This window comes from Balaenoptera musculus, chromosome 10 (genome assembly GCF_009873245.2).
Source record: "Balaenoptera musculus isolate JJ_BM4_2016_0621 chromosome 10, mBalMus1.pri.v3, whole genome shotgun sequence".
NCBI classification, from domain to species: Eukaryota; Metazoa; Chordata; class Mammalia; order Artiodactyla; family Balaenopteridae; genus Balaenoptera; species Balaenoptera musculus.
This window is the reverse complement of record NC_045794.1, coordinates 2,232,046-2,246,816: the sequence shown is the minus strand read 5'-3', so window position 1 is coordinate 2,246,816 and position 14,771 is coordinate 2,232,046. Positions and strand designations below refer to the sequence as shown.

Genomic DNA, 14,771 nt, shown 5'->3' with positions numbered 1-14,771 from the left:
GTACTTGGTATGATCCCATTGTAACTATGAAAAAACTTCTGACATGGGACAAACTAGTAAACATTGGAAATAAATTAGGAATTTACTTTAGAATAAGATATAAGAAAAACATGGTAAATTGCTAACTTGAAGTCTGAATTTACCCTACTTCTTTAATCCCAGATGTACAGTAAAACATAATTTAAGGAACTTGCCATAATAAAGTAATAACTCCAATAGAGAACCCATTCCATCAGCTGCTAAATTTTGAAAAAAAAAAGCATTGTGAAAGTCTTGAACCTATTTTCTCATTAAAAACATGTATTCCAGTTCCTAAGAGGGCCCAAAATGTGATGAGAAACTGCAAATTAGATACGTAGTGGGTGAGGATAAGTGGATGGTGCTGCATATAGAGGGAGAAGCATAGATGAAGGCTGGAGAGGCATAGGTTGATAGAAGCCAAGATAGTGACAGAGTATGTTAATACCATCTTTTATTCATAAGGACAGGCTTTCAGAAAGATGCACCCAACTGAAAAAGAAAATAGGGAACAATACAGTTAATCTACCAATCTTGATACATTTTTCAGAATATATTTTTAAGGAGAGGACAAATAGTTAACTTTACTATTTCTAAGTAACATCAAACATAGAAGGTAAGAAAGAAGACTTCAAAACTGTAAAAACATAAATATAACTGAGTTTTTCTGTGGCTTGAGAACTTGACAGTAAAATTTTGAGAGCTTGTAATTCATTCAAGCAGTACAACTAAGTTGAACTTAGGATATTGAGCTTGATGTTGAGTGAGCAGACGCGTGTTATGCTGTGTGGCCCTGAAGCAGGAAGCGGTGTGCCCTGTGTAAGCTGGCTCTGGCTGTGCCCGGGGCTGTGCTAACCGTGTTGTGTCCTTCAGCCCCAGCAGCCCTTGGGAGATCTGGACGCTCAGCTGAGAAGAACGCTCAGTCCAGAGACCGTTGTGCTGACGCCTGCAGTTGGTGTGAGTTCTGATAAAATCTCCCCACAACCCTAAGATATTATATTCCTGGAATATAAGCTGTAACCTAGACCATTATTAATGCCTTTAACACCTAATCAGAGTCTTTGCTTGTTCCAGTTGACAGAAATGAGACAATGAATGAGAGAGTAACACTGACCCGGTAGTGTAACTATGGAAACAATTTGATTCGGGAGACACTTTTCTTGTCTTACTGTGGTTAGAATCATACCACAGATCAGCTCTATGGACTTTGTGTTTATGCTTTGGAGGAGGCTATATACTTTAAGTTTGAAGTCTTAACTTCTTCCTTTTAGGCTTGTGACACAATAATGTTCTGATTAAAACTACTTTTTCTGTGAATATCCAAGTTATACTTTTGAGCATTCCATGAGAAAAATTAAGAAAGCAGTTTGGAAAGGTTAATACTCAAAATTTCTTTTAAAAATCTCTAAAATGCCTGTCTTTCTTTACATCAGACTTATTTTTAGGTTATAAAGTCACTCTTTTTAAGTCACTGATGCTAAAGACGTGTGTATCTGTGTGTGTTTGCAGCCCGTGTCCGTGGTGGCTCCAACAGCAGTTGTGGAAGCAGGAGCCCAGCTTCAGAAGGATGGTGAGAAAGCATCCTTCTTCCTCTGTATTCCCACTTCCAGACCTTCCTGTAATTGATGGTAGAGGTTACTATTTCAGAGACACATTCTCGAGAGTTCGTAGGTGAACTTGAGACTGTGTTGAACAACATTTTTATGTATTTCATGATTGAGGAGCATTGATACTAATATTGAGAGCATGTAATATCAGCAGAGTTATGAATTTTTTACTTTTTTTTTTGAGGGGTAGCATGCCAGGGAGTAATGATAGTTTCTTAGCATAAGACCCTTTGTTATTATTAGCTCAGCCAAATCCTTGCTAAGAGATACAAGGAAATTCAAGCATATTTATAAAGTTAATTTATTGGCCACCTCTTGGCTTTTGAGATATATAGAAATATAGATAAGTTTGAGCAGCATGGATGGTAGAAATACAAATGTAAGATTTCAGATCATCAGTTTAAACATTATTATTATTTTTTTTTGGCTGTGTTGTGTCCTCATTGCTGTGCGTGGGCTTTCTAGTTGCGGCGAGCGGGGGCTACTCTTTGTTGTGGTGCGCGGGCTGCTCATTGCGGTGGCTTCTCTTATTGCAGAGCACGGGCTCTAGGCGTGCGGGCTTCAGTAGTTGTGGCATGTGGGCTTCAGTAGTTGTGGCACACAGGCTCAGTAGTTGTGGCTCGTGGGCTCTAGAGCGCAGGCTCAGTAGTTGTGGCTCACGGGCTTGGTTGCTCCGCGGCATGTGGGATCTTCCCCGACCAGGGCTTGAACCTGTGTCCCCTGCGTTGGCAGGCGGATTCTTAACCACTGTGCCACCAGGGAAGCCCCCAAGCGTTTTTATCTATTTCTGGAGTCTTTAGAATTGGCCTGTCCATAAATATAATCTTTTTTAAAAAGGCACATTTCCAACTTAACTTTGTAAAAATTGTCCATACCAACAACTTAAGTGTTTTCTTAGAACTTTTATCACCATGTGCTTAGTCATAAGTTCATTATCAACTACTAGTGCTGTAAAGTTTTGTTGTAAATCTCTTTTCACCATCAGTCCCACAGAACCTGGGAAGTGTAACACTTATTTTTTGTTGCCTTTTCCTTCAGAATCATTTATAATCAAAAGTGAAAATAATTGAATGAGATATGCTTAATGTAATTTTATATAGCACATGCTTAATAATATTTTCCCTTTTTATTATATCCATTCTCCTCAACACCACCTGACATAAGTGTAATTCCCTGTGTAACTATTAATAAGATTACCTGAATGCTCTTACTTCTTCCTGTCTTCCTTAAGTGCTAAATTTCACTTAAAACCTTTCTAAAGTAAATTATTTTCAAGGCAGTCACAATCTGAATTGGCTCTCATTTTAAAAGAAGTGACTTGAAAATCAGTGGAACAGATTAGAAAGTCTAGAAATGGACAAACTAAAATGGAATGTAGAAAATGAAAAAGGTGGCCTTTCAAATCAGTGAGAAAAGAGGGGATATTTCAGTAAATGGTTTGGGACAACTGGACAGCCATCTGGAAAAAAGTAAAGATAGATCACTAGCCTAGGCCAAAGTAAATTCAAAATGGAACAAAGATGGAAAATGATGTCATAAAATAGGACTGTACGAAAACAAAAGGAATCTTTTTTTTTTTTCCAACTGTCTAGAGCAGGGTTGACAAACTTGTTCTGTAAAAGGCCAGGAAGGGAATATTTTAGGTTTTGCTGGCCATATAGTCTCTGTCATAGCTACTCAAGTATCCAACATATTGTAGCCTAAAAGGAGCAATAGATAATAAAGGAAGGAGTTTAACTGTGTTCCAATAAAATTTATTTATAAAAACAAGCAGTGGGCTAAATTTGGTCCACAGATCATAGTTTGCTGCTCCCTGATATAGAGAAAGATGTTATTATTACATTTAATACCCAACCCAGAAGCATTAATAGATTTTAAATTTCTGCATGGGGAAGAAAAGTACTGTTCTGTCCAAAGATAAATGGAAAACTGGGAAATGTGTGTGTTGTATATTCGTATCACAAAAAGGACTACTTTTGTTAATATAAAGAATTTCTGTAAATTTGGCATGGACCAAGAAATAAAAGATACAGAAAAAAAAGAAACTTAGACATGAAGATATTTAACTTCCTTCATGTAACAGAAATGCAGAATAAAACTACAAGTGATCGTATTTCTCACCTGTCCTTGGTAAATTCAGAAGTTTAAAAGCCACTGGTGACTTGGTACAGCCTTTTTGGAGATCAGTTTATGTCTGTCAGCGTTTTAAATGACAGCGATTCAGTATTGGGTTGGCCAAAAAGTTTGTTCGGGTTCCTAAATGAACTTTTTGGCCAACCCAGTACGTCTATTTTTAGGTATTTATTTCACAGATCTATAAGAATATACATATTAGAGCACTTTTATAGTAACAGGAAGTTCGGAATAAGTTAAATTTCCATCAGTTGAAGACTGGATAAAATATGGTACATTTTTAAATTTTTCATATGTATATAACATATACATACACTACAACACTATGCAGCCATTAAAAAGAATGAGACTGATATGGAAAGATCTCTAAGTTACATCATTAAATGAAAATATCAAAATCAATATTCTACTAGTTGTATAAAATAAAGAAAATGCTAGTATATATTAATTATCTCTAGAAAGAAACTCAAACAAGTGATTGTCCCTGAAGAGGAGGACCTCGGTGGCTTTAAAGTTGCTCAAAACTACTTACCAGTGATTCTGCCACTTAACACTGTCCTGTTCTAGGATTTTGCTTAAGTGTTGCCTAAACCAGTTTGCCATAGCTGGTTTTCATTTAAAAGTGGGTCTTTAGTATCCTAGGTAAAATCTTATTGTTCGCTTCATTTATTTCTGTCTTTGAATTATAGGATGAAATTGTGGTGTCATTGCCTGTTAGCCTTAGTTTTTATAGTATCTCTTCATGTTTGAGTTACGCCGTGAAGCCGCCTTGTTGCTGTGTGACTTTTATCCCTCCAAACAGTGCCATGTCCTCTGTGCGAGTGTACAAGGGAAGGTAGAGGGTTTCACAACGATACAGTCTTTCACACTCAAGGTGTCTAGTAGGAAAGCAAACAGTAACTGTTTCCCCTTGTTGGACAGGGTCAGGGAAAGGGAGGTAAGGAAGTCTCCCTTGCCTGTAACAACTTTCTTCTTCTGATACGTAGTCTCATTTTGCTGTGTTTCTGGCTGAAGCAAAAAGAAGCCAACTAAAAAGAGATGCTGATTTAAGTTCTTTTCCTCCTCCATGTACTTGTTTCAGTGTCTCAAGTCACAGAAGGTCCTATCCTAGCACCCACTTCAGGAACTGGTGTTTTTAAGATGGGGCGATTTCAGGTAAGACAGTCACTGCTGAGGGATTGTGTATATAATAAAAAAGGGATTCCCAATTTGGGGGGAGTGTGTATATGATAAAATTATTATCTACGTTTTGGGACCTAATTGCCATCAATGATATATTTCTTTTATATAAAGCACTTTTTAGCTCTTTATCATTTTCCCCTCTTAAAAATAATACATGCTAATTAAAGAAAATAAAGAATATTTAGAACAGTAGAGAAACAGTAGATAGTCACAATGTCTGCCCATCCTTCCACCCAACCCCTGGGATTACTTTTTGGGGTGTGTTTCTTTCTATTCCTTTTGCTCTGTACATGTGTGTATCTAAAATTGGCCCTGCTTCTCCTCTGAATGATATTGACACTTTGTAGCTTTTTCCCATCTAGTAGTAGGTTTATCTAACCATTTTCCTATTTTCAGTCATTAGGTTGTTTCTAATTTTTCCAACATAGTAAGTAAAGTAACAGTGAACATCTTTGTATATAAAAACATTTTCCATGTTTAGGATAATTTTCTTAGGATTAATTTCCAAAGTGAAAATACTGAGTCATCATCAAATAATACCATCTAATTGTATTTTCCCAGTTGGGAAACAAGTGAACATTTTCTGGCTTAGTACATAGGGCTATACAAGCTTTGAAAATCTTTTTTTTTTCTTTTTCTGTTTTCACACCTGCTTTCTAATTATTCTCATGATAGCACTTGAAGTTGGGGATATTAGGTCATATTTTTCTCATTTGTAAACTGAGGTTCTCAGAGTTTGTCGCCACCCTGAGTTTGTATTTATAATACATTGTCGAACTAGGACAACAATCTAGATCCTTCTTTTAGCACCAGCTAGTTGTGCTGATTCTTGAAGCTTAGCTGGCATTTAACATTTATTAGATTTAATCTTTGTAGTTTTTCTTGTTCAGAAGCAACCTTCAGTATTCCATGACCTGTTGTTATTGATATTTTCATTAAGATGTAATCTGAGTCCTGTGCACAACGTGAGATGTGAAAGTAGATAATTTACTTAGTTAGCTTAGCCAGCTGCTCAGAATCTACATCTAATCTGTACATCTCAGTATAGATATGTCATGCTCTACAGTGAATGGTATTCAGTTTATTTTCACAGTCAGAGATGGAGGGGCTATGTAAACAATCAGCCTACTCAGACTGGGAAGTAAAGTGATTCACTTTTGGTCTCTTCCATCAGGTTTCAGTTGCAGTGGATGATCCCCAGAAAGAGGGTAAAAATAAGTCAGAAGATGTAAAGTCTGTTCATTTTGAATCCAGTACTTCAGAGTCCTCAGTGCTATCAAGCAGTAGTCCAGAGAGTACCCTGGTGAAGCCAGAGCCCAGTGGAATAGCCGTCCGTGGCGTCTCTTCAGATACGCTGGATAGCACCCGTAAAACTCCTGCCTCAGAAGCAACGTCAGAAACTGGGCAGCCTTCCAAGGTTGGACGTTTTCAGGTGACAACTACAGCAAGCAAAGTCGGTCGTTTCTCCGTTTCAAGAACCGAAGACGAGATTACTGAGGCAAAGAAGGAGGGACCAGTGGTATCTCCTCCTTTTCTAGATTTGGGACATGATGTTCTTCCTGCTGTGATACCAAAGAAAGAGAAGCCCGAACTGTCAGAGTCTTCACATCTGAACGGGCCGTCCTCTGACCTGGAGGCTGCCTTCCTCGGTCGGGATGTGGACGATGGCTCAGGGAGTCCGCACTCCCCGCAGCTGAGCTCAAAGAGCCTCCCTGTCCAGGGCCTGAGTCATTCCTTCAACTCCTCTTACATGAGCAGCGACAATGAATCAGATATTGAGGATGAGGACTTGAAGTTAGAGCTGCGGCGGCTACGGGAAAAGTACGTGCGTTTCTCCTGTGAAAGGGTACCGGCAGAGCTGTATGGAGGGCCGGCTCCCAGAGCTAGAGGGGGCGGTGTACAAGAGCTGGCTGTCTGAGTGTAGTTCTTACAGAACTGCTTCAGCACCTTGGCATTACTCTTAGCGTGTTATTGTTGTCAGTGGCTCTTTTGCGTTGTGAACCTCATCTTAGCTGTTATTGGTCTACCAGGTGAATCTGGTAATGGCACTGGGATATAGATTACCATAGCAGGTTTTCTTGGTCACATTTGAAGAACTGGGTCCGATTCGCAAGTTCAGTATTCCTGTGTAGAGCTTCCAAGTCAGGAAATCTCTTTCTCCTAACACATCACCAACCACTTGTGGTTGGCTAGGAGCTTGCTGGAGTTTGGCTTGGGTAATGGAGACCAGCAAGAGGAGCTGACACGCCAGAATCGCAAGGTGACAGCAATTAGATTCAGTGCGTTGGGGGAAGGGCTCATTGATGAGTAAATACGTGAATGGGGGCTAAGTAATGTTGTTAATTCTTGTTTGAACGAAGGTGGTTATACTGTTTTTGAATTATGCTTGGTTATCTTTCGTAGACATCTTAAAGAGATTCAAGACCTGCAGAGTCGCCAGAAGCATGAAATTGAATCTTTGTATACCAAACTGGGCAAGGTTCCTCCTGCCGTCATCATTCCCCCAGCTGCCCCCCTTGCAGGGAGAAGAAGGCGACCCACCAAAAGCAAAGGCAGCAAGTCTAGTCGCAGCAGCTCCTTGGGGAATAAAAGCCCTGGACCAGGTCAGCCATGGCTGTCCCATCTTTTGTTTTTGTCTCCAAACGTGCATGTAACCTACGGAACATTTGTTAAATTTCGAAGGCGTTTGACTTTCCTAATATGCTTGCTTCCTTGCCTTGTCTACTCCCCATATTTATAGAACGTCTTTTGAGTTTATGGAAGACAGGTCAGTGCTATGACCTATTCCTTTGTAATCCATATTGCCTCCGTTTATAGTCGTTGTTGAGGATAAAACACTTAGCTTTGCCTGCTAACTCATGGAGCTCACATTTCACCAAGCTCGTAGGCAGTTGAGAGAAAATACATTGTTCTCTGTTTAGTAAAGTCCAGGTAGATTCTTCCTTTTTAATGAATGAATTGGTCATAATTACAACTGGGATGAATGTAAATTTCATATAGGTATTTTGGGTATGTCATATGATAATTTCCTTGGCTAAAGTTTTTTTTTTATTTATCTATATTGGGATAAAGAACTTGCTAGTGTTTATAATAAAAAAATAGTTAAATCATAATCTCTGGAAATGAATTGTAGTTTGCCTATTTTTTATTATGATAGCGAGTTTTTACCCTTTGGTGAAATTATGGTAATGTTAACAGATAACTAGTTGAAAAGTAAAAGCAGCTAAAATAAGTTTATACCTCATACTTGCTCTTCAGTTCTAATATAAATGTGTTGGAAAGCAGTTGTAAACTTAACAGCTTTCCATCCTCTGGAAGCTTTCAGAGACCCAAACCTTTTCTCTAGCACACGAGAACCAGTTCATTAGGAGACGTGATTATAAGCAGTAGCCGCTAATTTAGGTTCTGAGCCCAGTTTCGACCTTCTTTTTGCGTGGACGCCTAGTCCACTAGCTGCTAAGGAAGAGAGAAGTGAGTCCATTTCAGGCCACCTGGCTAATGATGGGAAGCCACCTTTTAAGAATAATTTTAAATATGCATTACTCTCTAATCCTTACGTCATTTTTGACACCTCTTTTGTACTTGATCTGACACATGTACAGAAAGACTAAGCAGAGACTGTCTCTGGAACCAGTTTGTTTCATGATCCAACTCAGTGTTTATAAGAGGGTAAAAAAGGCAATGCTGAGATTGCAAAATGGAATTCTCTCATGCCCACTGCCCGTGCTAGTCTTCTTACTCAGCTCAGACTTGGAATCATCCAGGTTGTCGACGGCTCAGCATCTTCAGGGCTGGGGTCCTGTAGCCCTGTTGCCTGTTGAGTCTCCTGCTACGTCTCACTTCCCCTCCTGTCAGTGAGACCCTTGCTCTTTGATCTCCTGTAGTTTTTGGCCCATTATTAATCCCTCAGTGGGACACATTGGAGGAAAAACAGTGCCTGTCAGGTGCGGTTGGAAGGCTGTGCACATTCCCTCATGCCGCTGTGTCTTTTGGCAGGTAACCTGTCTGGCCAGAGTGCAGCTTCAGTCTTGCACCCCCAGCAGACCCTCCCCGCTCCTGGCAACATCCCAGAGACGGGGCAGAATCAGCTGTTACAGCCCCTTAAGCCATCTCCCTCCAGTGACAACCTGTATTCAGCCTTCACCAGTGATGGTGCCATTTCAGTACCAAGCCTTTCTGCTCCAGGTCAAGGTAAGAAATCAAAGCAGCCAGCATCTTCCAAGAACATTAAAATGGAGATATTGCCATATGTGGGACAAAAGCCTGGTGAGGAACCTGTTCAGGTGGGTTGGAGGAGCAGCTGACCAGGAACCAGCCGCATGGTACCCACATGGCTCCTTGGGCTGTAAGGGGAGTGGGTGACGACTAGATGAGGTGGGGGTCACTGCTCCCGTCGGGTGGAAATAGGTTTTTTCAAGGGACTACAGTAAAAAGTGACATCTGTGCCCCTGTGAAGCCTCAGTGAAGTGAATGACTCCTTTGGGATTTGGAGCTTATGCTTTAATACTAGACTGGGATTTCCTGGACCACATTCTAAGGAGTTTCAGCCATTTCTGAAAGTTAATGCATTTGATTAGCCAGTGTAGACTTTTAAAATTTCTAAGTATGAGAGACACATACTAAAATGAATTCAAGTCCATTCAAGTTTTTACCTACAATCTACTCCCCTAATATAGGTTAATAAGCAAATGTTTAATAAAATGATCACTCAGAACATTTCTGTAGAGGAAAGACCTTCTGGTAACATTAGAACAGAAGCTGAAAGGAGTTGGGCATGTGGGTGGAGAAGAGTGAAATCAGGAATCTAGATAGTGAAGTAGGTGCTTTTGCCACAGCGCCACAGAAGTTAGGCATTAGGCTGCCTACCAGCAGGATGAGTGTACTTGGGGGAGGCGCTCGGTCTGGGCAGGTGGCGGGACTGCGGCCTGACCCTCCTGCCCCACGTCCGGGCCTGTCCTGGAAGCTCGTTCCTCTGTGTGCTGTCCTAGCGCATCTCACTCTCCAGCCTCGGGTTCTAACGTCTCGTAGCTGTGTTCTGTCTCTTCTCTCCCCGTTCTTCCCCGTTCTTCCCCTCTCACAGGCTGTGCGAAGTTTAACTGTGCGTCTGAGCAGGTGACGTTCAAACCTGGTGGCAGGAGGACCCGATTTCTGAGTACGCCCTGCTTGGCTCTTTGTGTGTAACACCTTTACTCCTTCCTTGTCCTTGTGTTTCTGCCGCTTGGATCTGTTCTTTCACGCAGTCCATGTGCATTTGTCTTGGCTGAACTACTATTACCCTCAGAAGTTTGGGTCTCTGTTAATTATGATAAAAGATGTAGAAATAACAATAGCTTTCTGTGAACGTCAAAATAAGTTTCTGGAAGAATTGCCTCTTCCTAGGCCCACGACAGAGGGCACGGGGTCGCTCAGGACGCGAAGCCTGGGCTCACAGCCCTGCTTAGCACTGCCCCCGGCTGTGGCGTTAGAAGCCACAGAAAGCATCTTGGCCACTGGTACCGGGAAAAGTTACACTCTGTTTTTCTCTTCTTCTTCAGAGTAGGTCGGAATCTTTTTTTTTTCCCCCCTCAATTAAGCATAATCATCTATCAATTGAAAAGATGCTAGAATCTCTTCATTGGATGTTTTCACCACCACTACCCTGTAACTCCATAAAATCAGAATTTCAGAAAGGGTTTCAGTGTAGTTCTTCTTATAAGGCTTACTAAAGACCGAAGGGCCAGCACATGCAAGCAAAAATGGGCTTTTTAACAAGAATGCTGGGATTTCTCAGCTTTCTTCCCCCAAACAAGGCACAATAGCAAGTCACCCAGCCTCTCCAGCCCATCTCCCCATGTATGGAATGAAGGTGGTCCTACACAAATCAGATAAGATCCCATGCACAAGACATTATTTCTCTCTGATTAAACCACACCTACCTGGCACATAGCAGGTAGTCGGTAAACGTATGTTGAAATAAAAATTTTTTAAACAAAAATAAGGCTCAAGTAGAAAACCTTTGTTAGAGCTCAGGTAAAGATCTCTGCTAAGGCCTCAAACTTCTGATGTGGTTTATTGAAGTGCTTTTTAAATGCATGTGCTCGGACCATCGTTGTTTCTGAGTATGGTTCACAGGTCCTTGGGCACTGGTCTAGGGCTGTTTAACAAAGAGGGAGGTGGAAGGCTTACCCCATTTGGTAGGTTTTTGAGCACTGAGATCAATAGCTTTTCTGGCAAGGCTAGGATGGACCAAGAATATTAGCTCCTTGACACTTAAGTAAGCATTTAATTTATATGTCCAGCTAGAAAGAGGAAAAGACATTAACAGTAGGAGACAAGTGTTTTGAAGTAAAATGTGATGTGTCAGGCCTGTGTTATGTAGCCTGAAATGTCTAAGAGGGAAGAAAGAGAACCAAGGCTTTTTTGTGAAGGAAGTGTAGTGTGACAGGTACCACTTCAGATTAATTAATTCAGTAAATTCTCATCACACTCTTAAAGGTAGGTGGTATTACACTGTTGTTCAGGTGAAAGTGGTTAGAAGTATTAAATTTTATCACTTCCTTTTGGGTCTTAAAATGAGAGGCCCTAACTCTGTTGAAGGCATGTCAGTGTACATCACGTAAGCCTTGATGAACAAATCACAAGAGGCAGGTTTAAAGCAAATATGGAGGGCCCATGGTTAGGACTCGGCGATTTCACTGCCGTGGCCCCAGGTTCAATCCCTGGTCAGGGAACTAAGATCCCATCCTGGAAGCCACACAGCGAGGCCAAAAAAAAAAAAAAAAAAGCAAATATGGAAAGAGATCCGGGGCTCACAGGCATGGGGTCTTAACTAGTCTCCGATGCTTTACTCTATACTTTCAAAATAGATAATGGTTTGGAAGCACGGCTTGGCTTAATGCTTTATTTATGTTCAAAAGTTGCTTGTTTTCCACATTTTTTTTTTCCACATATTTTTAAAGATTTTTCTAGGAGGGAAAGGGTTAGTATTGTATGTCTAAGATGTGGAAATATAGTATTAGCCAATTTAAATTAAAACTGTAACAATGGTACCATCTGTCAGCCTCCTGTGGTAGAATTGTTAATGCATTTAATTGAGTGCTTTGTTAACAACCCAGCAAGAGAAGCAGGAGCGGGGGACAGGGTCGGTGGAGAGACTGCTTGGGTGTTTGAAATTCAAGCAGTGAGACCCAGAGAGAGAGACTGGGGTTCCTCCCCATCCCGAACCTTGGTGCAGGGCATCGCTCTTCTAGGTACAGAGACTGGGTGTGGAAACTCACTTCTGCCAGCCGGGAACCAACAGCCAGGAGGGTCCATCATACAGAACGGCATCTGTGGCAGGGCTCCCGGGTCCCTCCCGTCTGTCTCCCCTCCTGCGCTCTCTTGCTGGGACTTTGTGTGCTGTTTGGAGATTCTAAATATTTTACACACTGATGTTTCCTTATCTTTAACACATTGCTCTCTCTTTGTGCTTCAGGGAAGATGGTGAAAAAAGTCTGTCCTTGCAACCAGCTCTGTAGTAATTATCCTTTCTTTCTGTTACTCCCGGCCCTTGATTGCAAAGCCTGTTGCCCTTGAGTTCTTTGAATCCCGAAGCCTCACGACTCTCGGACTCCCAGCTCCCGTCCGGCTAGTCCTGCACCCTTTTCTGGTGTCGCCTTTAACATGCTCAGTTGCTGCCACTGGCTGTCCTTCCAGATTCAGGGTCGCCTCATAGTGCTCTCAGTGACGGCCCCGTGCCCCGTTTCTGTGACAGCTGTGGGTGGAGGCGCCTGCGGATGTGCTTAGGGGCCTCGGGGAGGCCTGGCTCCTCAGGAGAGAGTCCTGTAGTCAGAAACGTGCGCCCGCCGCTGTGCGCCCACGGGGATTCAGCCGGGGTCGCGGCCTGCGAGAGCCCGGGCCCTCACATCGCAGTGGGAGCGGCTGCTGGGCTGCTGAGGGCAGGGGCACCCTGTGTAGACAGGAGGCTTCTCGTGAGAGCGAGGACAGTTCGGCAGCCCAGCAGCCGCCGAGAGGCCCCTGCAGAAAACTCTGTGCTGGGGAGACGGGGCAGTGCGCTGTGCCTCATAGGAGGCGTTGTTACCAGGATCCGGCGGTGGGGCGGGGGTGGGCTGGGGGCATGTATTACGGCAGGAGAACATCAGAAAGTGAATTTCTGGTGGTAAAGGATGCACGACTTTTAGAGCTTTCAGCAGAACTGAAAAAGGTTCAAAGGATAGTCAGTATCCTCTCGGGAAGGCAAGCAACGTCCTCAGAAATACCCGCTTTACCGGTGCTCTTCAGCGCTTTACTGCTACAGCGGGCCAGACGCACTCCCCATTCTCCTGGGTTTTATTAGCCAAGTCAGCTCTTCCCGGGAGTTCATTCCTGGTCAGAAAGGGATGTGTGTGTTTGTCTGTGTCCTTCTTTAATGGGAAAGCTGTTTTCAGAAGCCAGAATGAGAAGGTGAACTGGGAGGCTGACTCTCCCCCGTGGCGTAAGCCCCACGTTCAGAATCCAGAGTCGTGTAACGAGATGAGGCCATAAAGGGGCCTCAGCGTCAGAGGCGACGGGCATGAGACCAGAGGGTGTGGTTCTAGCGCCAGCAGTTTGTGGCCAGCAGTGCTCAGCTCTGCAAGCTTCTGAATTTGGCGTTTGACAGCTCTGCTCACTTGTGGTTATGTTTTGTTTTCATCGTCTCGCTCACCATCAAGCTTGCGAAGCAGCTGTCATTCAAGGAGGATGGTGGTCCTCGTGCATGTGATGTGCTTGCTCTCGGGATCTCGCCATCAGCACGACCGCCATCCTCGCCGCCTGCGCTTCCCACCCCAGCGCTGTCTCACTGCTGCCGTTCGAGGAACGCTGTCTCCTGTGCTTTTCCACTTTGCACCTGGGCCTCCTGTTCCACAGGGAGCTTACTCTTCCCTTCGCACGGTGTGTGTGGTAGCAGCCCCCGTGGCTCTGGCGGGCACTGGGAGTGAGCTTGACAACATGTGCGGTCGTCCCGGGTTGTCTTGCCTTGGTGATAAGAAGCACGTGCCCCTCGCACTCTGCAGCTTCACCTCAGAATAGCTGTTCCTCTAGGACGCGCGTGCTCGGGTGTGCCATTCCCGGGTGGCAGGGTGCAAGCCGGCCTCGAGAGCAGCAGTGGATTACAGGGGGCTTCTATTCTACATGGCAGAGTTGCTTCCAGTGTGCTGCTGTGCTCTGGTGCCGCTTGGATCTTGAAAGCAGGAAGATGCATGCATTTAAATATCTAGCCCCGGCAGTATTTGGGGATCTTAAGTCCTGGTGGCTCACAGCCTACCGCGGCAGCTTTCATTTATTCTGCAGCAAATATGCAAGATCTGGTAAGAAAGCGGGGGGTGACGGGAAAACACAAGACGTGACTCTTCTTTCCCTCTTCCCTAAAACTCGCCTCTTCGAATAATCGCCAGTGTGCCCTCCAGCAGAGCCGAAATCAGGCAGGACACAGACTCCTTTCTTTCTCATCAAACCGTAGAAATAGAATTCCTTCATCACAGCCCCGAAGCGTCCTCCCCCTCCGCACCCCTGCCTCAGCCGGGCGCGCATGACAGTGCTTGCTCTTCTGGGGAGTGGGGGCTGTAGAGGCCTTGAAGCAGTGGAACTGAGGTCATCTTCGGGAAGCCACGCCTTCCTGGAGCTGAAAGACTCAGGCACACCGTAGAGAGCCTTCCTCCTGAGCGCTCATGGTTCTTTACTCAAAGGAAATGGGGAGACGTTGAAGCCTTAACTCTCGCAAGTTTGCGTTTGCAATTCACGTTTATGGGTCCAGGTGGAAAAGGTTTCCGACCAGAGCATGCTTTCTCTTGTCGCCCCTTTCTGTGAAAGAATGGCTGAAGACCATGATGGTCC

General features: G+C 43.5%; 1 protein-coding gene across 1 annotated transcript in view; it reads left to right on the top strand.

Annotated features, from left to right (window-relative positions):
* WNK1 (WNK lysine deficient protein kinase 1) overlaps nucleotides 1-14,771 on the top strand; it is a 134,174-nt gene that overhangs the window by 115,378 nt on the left and 4,025 nt on the right. The window contains 6 exon segments of the mRNA XM_036866518.1: nucleotides 892-975; nucleotides 1,528-1,588; nucleotides 4,840-4,913; nucleotides 6,115-6,761; nucleotides 7,344-7,543; nucleotides 8,937-9,131. Of these exon segments, the coding sequence (XP_036722413.1) occupies nucleotides 892-975; nucleotides 1,528-1,588; nucleotides 4,840-4,913; nucleotides 6,115-6,761; nucleotides 7,344-7,543; nucleotides 8,937-9,131 (1,261 nt within the window).